Here is an 8,998-nt window from a genome sequence, read left to right as displayed (position 1 = left end):
GGGGGGGGGGTTGACCTGTTTAAGACAGAAAATCTTTTATCTGCTCATCCCTGATAATGTAAAAGCAAGCCGTGCTGTAAAATAACGTGAAAATATTCAATTTGAGCCTTGCGAGCTCATGTGACCTTATGTAGTGTTTTGAGCGCCGTACAGGTCTAACTCTTTCCGAAATTGAAACAGAACAACATTTTGCCGCTTTTAAGCATAAGGGGGCTATCCTGAAAAATGCTGTTTTGAGAAAATCAAAGAGAATGTTTTTGCATCCTTGATCAGTTTCTTTAAAAGGCAAGGAGAGTTTTTTTCTATAATCAAACAAATATATGCACAAATGAAACCAAACTTCTTCTATAGGTAGGGCAATGCCCACTTTTGGAGTAGGTCAAGATTTCTGGAAACCCCCTAAATCTGGGTTATCCCGATTGTTCTAAAAAGCAACCTTTTTTCCTCAGCCAAACGTAAGCTTGTTGAAGCTGAGTAGAAGAAACTGTCTGAGAAAACATCTTAGACATGGGCAAAACATAATGATAGAGTGTAAATATAAACAGAATTTTGAAAAACTGAAGAACAACCTTGGATCCTTGGAACAACTTGCTGAAGTTTATTGTAGGCTTTTATTTGGCAAGCTCACCCTATATATATATATATATATATACATATACATGTAAAGAAAGAGCAGAAATGCTTCTGCCAAACAGATCACTAAATCGTTCCTGAGTGATACAACAGATAGAAAGACAAGGGAAATTTTAGTAAGTAAAGACACAATAAATCCAATGACACAGGTATATACATGTACTTAGGAATGGCCTGTGCTAGGCACACACACACTTAATGTATGTTATAAAAGTGTATCAAGAACTAGTTTTAACAAATCTTAACCCACTAATAATCACCACAATTTGAAATGCTAACCCCCCCCCCCCTCCAAAAAAAATTAATAATAATACAAAATAACCTCGGAGGAGCAATATTTTGAAATGAAAGATCTTCACAGTGACATGGCAGCCATGAGGCCTGTTGATGAAAACACAAACAACGGAGCAACAAAACACAACTAAAAGTTGCTTTGTGAGATCAATTGAGCATACACATTTCTCAGAACATGGGGTGGCCCCACAGAATTCTACACTTATTTTTTCACAGCTCTGTAGATTTTATATAAAATTATAAACTCTCTATGTCTGCTTTTCTGTTGTTGCACCCAAAAACACAACAATTTAAAACCTTAATTCCAATCTCTAGTTGCACAGTGAATTCTGTAACTCAAAATTACAAACTGGACAGTAAATGTTCCACTTTTCACTCGTTTGTAAAAGCCGCTCTTGCTTTAAAAGCTATAGGGTTACTTCCGAAAACGATAAATCGTGCCCTCAAGACGCCATTGTTTTCGGTATTCAATTCCTCACAGGTCACGTGGTACAGTTCCCGTTCTACAAGTGTAGAATTCTGTGGGTGGCCCATAGGTCCCCGGTGTCCATAGAACAACACTCTCCCCTACATTTCTGACTGGGTTCCACCTCCTTACAAAGAAATAACAGTACAAGTAAACACGTTTGTGTGACTGTAAGAACATAAGAAATATGTGTGTGTGTGTGTGTGTGTGTGTGTGTGTGTGCGTGTGTGTGTGTGAGTACGTGTGTGTATACATGTGTGTGTGTGTGTGTGTGTTGTGTGTGCGTTTCTATGTGTGTGTTTCTATGTGTGTTTCTATGTGTGTGTTTCTGTGTGCGTGTATGTGTTTGTTTATGTGTCTGAATATTATGTAAGTGGATTTTTGCGTATGCGCATTTGTGTGAGTGTAAGAGTGCGTATACATGTTACATATTATATCATTATCATGTGTGTGTGTATGTGTGTGTATATGTGTGTGTATGTGTGTGTGTGTGATTGTGTGTGCGTGCGCGTGTGTGTGTGTGCGTACAAAGCTTGTGCAAGTGTGCGCATTTGTGCTTGTTGTTGTCTACGTGAGGAAAAATAAATTCTTCTTTGCAATTCATTAAAACCATAATACTTCCATTAGGGTCACATGATGGAAAAGGTGAAGAGTATGCACAATATCTATTTTCAGTATCGACAGCATCATTATCTAAACATGTGCCCCATGCAGCATCACAATCAAAGTTATGAGGTTGTTCAATCGGTATGCTCCCCTTTCCTTCACAGGAAATCCAAAAGAAGTAATTAATATCTAGACAAACTAAACAATATATAATCGGTGGATTGAACATTAGGTGTCGTGAAGATGTCAGTCTGATAGACGTCGAATCTTCATTTCGCTGAAACTGACAGAATCGTCCTCTCCCGTTAAGCCGTACCAGTTCATGCCCTCCTTTAACCGTTTGCTGCCCCAATATCCGTTGAGGTTCACGTAATGACACGAATCATACCACCACGCTCCATGGCGATCAACGGCGCAGTTGACTGAACTGGAGAAATCGTTGTCCTGGTCCTTGGTGGTGAATTCCTGGCCATCATGATATGACATCTTGTCATCCACATTACCCGAAAATCCAGATAACTGAATTTTATATTTTTCCGACTCTCCAGACAGCTTAAAGTTCTTATACTTGGCGTAGTAATCGTCTCCTTCGTATTTCATATCGATCCTCAATTCGTATTTGTCCTGGGGATGAGAACAAGAGGAAAGTCATATCAACTGTTATAAAGATAAGCCTACGCCTGATTTAAACACAGACAAAAACCAGATTTTTTTGGTCTCAGGCGGAAACTGCCTAGCCTTTACGCGGGCTACAGGTTCAGATCCAAGTCTGATCTGAATGATTTGGCTATTCTCAAAAACTCCTCTCTGCCGAGTGTTGTATCACGGGAATCATGTACAGGGCTTTAGAACTGCCTGTAAATATAATATATGTGTCACGACAAGGTTTATTTCTTGAGCATGTGGAGTTATTAGTATCATCTTAAAGCGTGTTCAGTTGTATTGCTTTCGGTGGAAAAAATACCTTTCTATCTTGAATAGAAGTCGAGATATTTGAGATTGAAGGAGGTGGGGTCGCCTGGTTTCAGCGGTAGAATTAGTGAGAAATAGCCGCCAAAGTGCGGTAACTTTCAGTTCCTGAATATCCTTGGAAACTGAAAAAATACGTTTTTTTTGTGCCTTTAATCAATGTTTTTCAATAAAATCCACACAAAAATGTTTTTAAATTAACATAAAAGGTGTTGAGAAAAAAAAGAGAAAATTAGAAAATTACCCATCTGCCAATAAATGGCCGATTTCTTGGATTTCATTATTTTGACAAGCGCCTGATTCACCACGATGCTTCACATATCATAACAAGAGCAATACAGCAACTATTCATGACATGGAAGATCGAATAACAACTGAAATGAACACGGTTGCCTGAGACATTCTGAGGCGCTTTTGAGGGGAATTTTCATATCGGCTTGATGTTGTCCGTGCTTTCGTTGGTGACCACATTAAGCACTTGTAAAACTTGAAATAAAAACTTGAAGGTGTGTACAACAAATGTGTCCAAGCTAGATTTTTCTATTGTTTTTCGCTTTTGAAATAATATAGCGTGATGATTTTGGAGTACTCTTTTCGAATCGTTCTGTACATGAAATCTGTACAAACACCAGACTGGCACTCAAAGAGACTAAATGGCTGCAACGCTGCATGCTCCACCCTGCCCCTGCTACCATCAAAGCAAATTTAAACCTCCGCTTCCTCCGATTACCACCACTACTATGTTTACAAAGCCAAGATGTCATTGGTATGGGTTTAATGTAAATGGGTTTAATGTAAATTCCAAAATACCGTAAGGTTTTAAGAGTCTGATTTAACGTCCACATTTGACATGACACATCCGAGGGTGGACAGACCCGAGAACGTATACTGCGACTCCTGCTCTTGATAGTGTTACCAATAAACAGAGTGATCATTATGTTGAGATTGGCAGACCAAACTAATTTCACGAGGAACGATAACTACAGCAAAAGGGACATCAACATCGATGACAGCAACGGTGCTCAGAGCTACGTTTCATTTGTCGTTTTGACAGTACATTGTACTAGTTTTATTAATAGCTGTACGGCATTTGCAGCACAATTAGGTCATGTAAGTGCCAAAGATAAGAAGTGTTACAAGGATAGTAACATACAAATAAAAGGAGAAGAGATATAATGTTCGATTGGAAAGAAGGGGCAAACTACACCAGAGCATCCGCCAATAAAAAAGCACAACTTGCCTGGCTGGTCAGCTGGTGGACTTTCTCCAAACCAAACCAGAAGTTTCCAGAAAAGTCGCCGAATCCGTTTTTGTAATCTGCCCAGTCACGATAGAAGTCAACGGCCGCAGAAGCACGTCTCTGTAGACATAACAGATCATTGCGCCAGTTTGTGAGGCCTGCTATCATGAAACACGTCCAATAACAGTGTGAGAACATTTATTAAGATACGTGGTTCATCAACATCATCATCATCATCATCATCATCATCATCATCATCATCATCATCATCATCATCATCATCATCATCATCATCATCATCACCAAGTGTAAGACTTGCGGCAGATATCACCGATGATGGTTCTCCGTTCATTTCTTTGCTCGAGTGCTCTTAAAATGCTACGTTACCCTGATCTTTCCATGTTACCGATTTGTTCAGGTTCCTAAGTAGGTTGCTTTGGGCCTACCCCTGTCTCGTTTGATTTCAATTTTTCCAGTGAGAGCTAAATGTTCAAGATCTTAATATGTCTATTCATGTGTCCCAAAAACTGAGGATCGAAGCCCTGAATCTCACGATTATAGATCCAATAGCCTAACCACTAGGCTACCGACGCCACTAAATCGTATTTCCAAATTATGAAACGTTTTCAGAGATGGTAAGACAAAGTATGCAGGTATCAAGATATCTCACCTGGAGTCTGTTTGATGAAACGAAACTGTTAAATGAAGCAAAAATTAGAAAATTGAAATAAAAATGAAAATGAAAATAAATAATCTAAGCTAAAAAAAACCCCCAAAGAATGGTTATGATTGAAATCCACACACAATATATTACTGCACTACAAGACGCTTCGGCATTGGCTTGCATTGATGATCTGAAGGCTGCTGTCATTTATTCTAGTCAATGCCTGTTTTGTTTGGGGGGGGGGGGGTTGGGGGGGGGGTTGTTCCATCTTCTGGGTAAGTGTGACCATCCTTTGTTGATGAATCTGCTAAGTGAGCATTTGGTCTTTTGCTTAACCGAGCCTCGGTTTCAAATCGTAATTCCAAATTCACAAGCGTTCTCGTAGATGAAAAGGTGTATGGGGGAAAGATATTTCACCCCTAATCGATTGATGAGTTGCCATTTAAAGCTTGCCTTAATGCACGAGCGTTGTTACACACAAAGCATACTTCGTTGTGGGGATTGTTGGAACAGTTTCTGTGAGGGATGAGTTGAAATGATAGCAGCCATTCCCTCTACATGTACTTGGAAGCCGTGAAAGACCAGGTCACCCTCGGCGCTGATAGCAAATGTCAGCGCGTGGTTCGGTCCCCTTCGATCCTGCAATACTTGAACAAAGCATTGACTACGCCGTGCTCTTCCTCGGTTTTTCTTCGTCAACAGCTAGATGGGCTACCGGCCTCATCGATGAAAACAAATCCCATCAGGTAATTGTGCTACATCAGCTTTGCTGCATACTAATGTCTGGCTGGTTCAGTCCTGGCAGAATTTCTTTCCGCGAGATCATCCTCGGGATTATTTTTAATGGTGATCAATTCACCCTAAAATGAAACTTGTTGTCGCCAACTCAGTTTGAGCATATTAAAATGCTTCTTACGCTGAATAATCTTTGTGGAGGATATTAATAACATTGCTTTTGCTATGTGGCATTTTAACATGCTATTGTGTTACATTTGGATTTGCTATTTGTACATTTGAACTTGTTACGAAGAATCGTGCACTAAAATTTTCTATTGTACATTTGAACTTTCTATGCGGCGTGAAACTTTCTGTGTGGTATTTGAACTTGCTAGGTGGTATTTGTATTTCTTATGTGTACATTTAATTTGATCTGAAAAAGCTATATGATATTGATCTCATCTGTATTGTATCAGTCTGTTTTAGTTATGTAGTGCTGATCTCACCTGTATTGTGTTAACCTGTATTGCAGTAAAATAATGTGAATATCATCTGAATTGTACACAACATGCATTACATCAAAATGATATCACTTTCCCCATTGTTGCATTAACATGAACTCCACTAAAATATCGCAGATATCACCTTCATTACATACAGCTTTTATGACTAAAAACAAACAATGCCAACCTAACCTGTATAACAATCCAGCCACCGTGGTCTGTCACAGTGTCGCAGACTACTTTCATTCCATCAGACAGGACAATTACAGGTCGGGGGCCAAGATCATGCGCTTCAGAGCACGATTTGGGCTGTAGAGAAATCCACACAGGAAGAGTTTGAATAAAAGGCTGTGGAGAATGAGGGGGTGAAGTTGGTTTGGCCGTAATAGTGCGGCAGTAGGCAATACACAAACTGGTTCAAAATAAGGTCAAGAGTACGATAGGGATGTGTTTTTTCCCCTACTTTTTTGTAATGTATTATTACACGGACACAAATTTCTCAGTTTATCACTGTGTCATATTCCTCAAGTTCAAAATACATTAAATAATACACTGACCAGGAAATACGAACTTATGTCAATCTCATCTGGGGCTTGGAAGAGAGCTCAAAACAGTTCTTTCTTATGTGGATTTTCAGATTGGAATTCATGCAAGTCTAAGTATAATTATTTTTAATTCATGGTCAGAAAATTGAAAAATTGTCCTTACAGGATTATCAACTGTGGCATTATCTCTTTCACTCTTTCTCTTAGATAGATAGATAGATAGATAGATAGATAGATAGATAGATAGATAGATAGATAGATGGATGAATGGATAGATAGATAGATAGATAGATAGATGGATCAATGGATGGATGGAAGGATGGATGGATTGGATGGATGGAATGATCATACATACATACATACATACATACATACATACATACATACATACATACATACATACATACATACATACATACATACATACATACATACATACATACATACATACATACATACATACATACATACATACATACATACATACATACATACATACATACATACATACATACATATATACAGACAGACAGACAGACAGACAGACAGACAAACAGACAGACAGACAGACAGACAGACAGACAGACAGACAGACAGACAGACAGACAGACAGACAGAAAAGAGAGGGGAGATAATGTTATGTGGGTGAAAATGTGTGTGTGTGTGTGCAAGTCTTTTGTATATATTAAGTGTATATTATATTTATGTCTATGTTCTTGTATGTACGTATGTTTGTGTCTGTCTATCTTTCTCTGTGTGTGCAAGTTTGTGTCTGTCTCTGTGTGTGTCCATCTGTCTATCTGTCTGTGTGTTTGTGTTTGTGTATGTGTATGTGTGCGTGTGTTAATAGCTCTTAATAAGCCGTACTCACTCTAACTAACTACGGGCAGATTAGACGTTGGCTTTAGCAATCAATCAATAACCAATGAGCCTGACTTTACAAGCGACAATTTGTAATAAATAATAAATGTAATCCTTAGTATCCTGTCTCTATGGGCTTGAACATCGGCCAGTCTGGGGCCAACCACATGACAAACTTCACAACGCTTGACAGACAGTAATATTGTATGGTTTATTGTTCAGCCTGAAAAGCAATACACAAACTGGTTCAAAATAAGGTCAAGAGTACGATAGGGATGTGTTTTTTCCCCCTACTTTTTTGTAATGTATTATTACACGGACACAAATTTCTCAGTTTATCACTGTGTCATTTTCCTCAAGTTCAAAATACATTAAATAATACACTGACCAGGAAATACGAACTTATGTCAATCTCATCTGGGGCTTGGAAGAGAGCTCAAAACAGTTCTTTCTTATGTGGATTTTCAGATTGGAATTCATGCAAGTCTAAGTATAATTATTTTTAATTCATGGTCAGAAAAATGAAAAATTGTCCTTACAGGATTATCAACTGTGGCATTATCTCTTTCACTCTTTCTCTTAGATAGATAGATAGATAGATAGATAGATAGATAGATAGATAGATAGATAGATAGATAGATGTAGATAGATAAATAGAGAGAGAGAGAGAGAGAGTGAGAGAGAGAGGGAGGGGGGAGGGAGGAGAGAGAGAGGGAGACAGAGAAAGAGAAAGAGTGTGTGAGAGAGATGGAGGGATGGAGGGAAAAAGAAGGGGACAAAGGAGGAAAGCATGATGAGCTCAATATCCATTATTCAGCACAGTAAAAAGTGACAGTAGCTGTACACACTGTTAGATTAAATGTATTTCCGTGCTATATATAGACCAGTAAACCCTTGGTAAAATGTTTGCTTGTCAACACTGGAGGTCAAACACTACGAGAGATTCTCACCTGTAACTTGATCTTCAAATCGCCCAGCTTGCGTTCAAAACTGGCTCCAAAAGACTCGACGATCGCAGTGAGGTTGTTCAGAATGCGTTCTTCTTGTTGAACAAGCTCACTTTTCGTCTGTTCAGTCGTGGCAGTAACCCTGTTTAGAAGGTCTTCTCTCTGTTCAGCAAACTCTCTTTTGGCCGCCTGTTCAGCGACCGCTGTGACGTTGATAAGAATGTCTTCTTTTTGTTGAACAATCTCTTCTTTTGTCTGCTCCATTATCGCCGCCACATGTTCCAGAATCTGGCGTTTCTGAGACAGCATTTGATGAGGACATTCCCTCTTGTTCTGGTCTACTGTGCGGCTCAGGACCTGTAAAGTGAAAGCACTCATTGAGATTTTGAAAATAATATACTATATTTTTGGTTAAATATACATCCCTCTTCCTCATGGCCCTTCGTCTCTCCAATCACGATGATCAGAGAAAGCAGTAAAGTAAGTGGCTCGTTCCTTAGACATAATCATGCACCTACTATGATGACCCCTACTATGATGGACCCCCACGGCC

At 39.1% G+C, this 8,998-nt stretch overlaps 1 protein-coding gene across 1 annotated transcript in view; it reads right to left on the bottom strand.

The window, feature by feature from the left end:
* Positions 1 to 2,043: 2,043 nt before the first annotated feature.
* The window catches only part of LOC101853403 (fibrinogen C domain-containing protein 1-A), a 14,473-nt gene continuing 7,518 nt past the window's right edge, over positions 2,044 to 8,998 (bottom strand). Inside the window, exons 4-6 of the mRNA XM_005104221.3 lie at positions 6,285 to 6,401; positions 4,209 to 4,328; positions 2,044 to 2,623 (exon numbers count right to left, since the gene is read on the bottom strand). Coding sequence (XP_005104278.1) covers positions 2,246 to 2,623; positions 4,209 to 4,328; positions 6,285 to 6,401 — 615 coding nt within the window. The 3' untranslated portion in view covers positions 2,044 to 2,245. The remainder of the gene's footprint in view (positions 2,624 to 4,208; positions 4,329 to 6,284; positions 6,402 to 8,998) is intronic.

Source organism: Aplysia californica, unplaced genomic scaffold (genome assembly GCF_000002075.1).
Source record: "Aplysia californica isolate F4 #8 unplaced genomic scaffold, AplCal3.0 scaffold00410, whole genome shotgun sequence".
Lineage (NCBI taxonomy): Eukaryota > Metazoa > Mollusca > Gastropoda > Aplysiida > Aplysiidae > Aplysia > Aplysia californica.
Note: the sequence above shows the minus strand (reverse complement) of the source record. Positions and strands in the feature narration are given on the sequence as shown.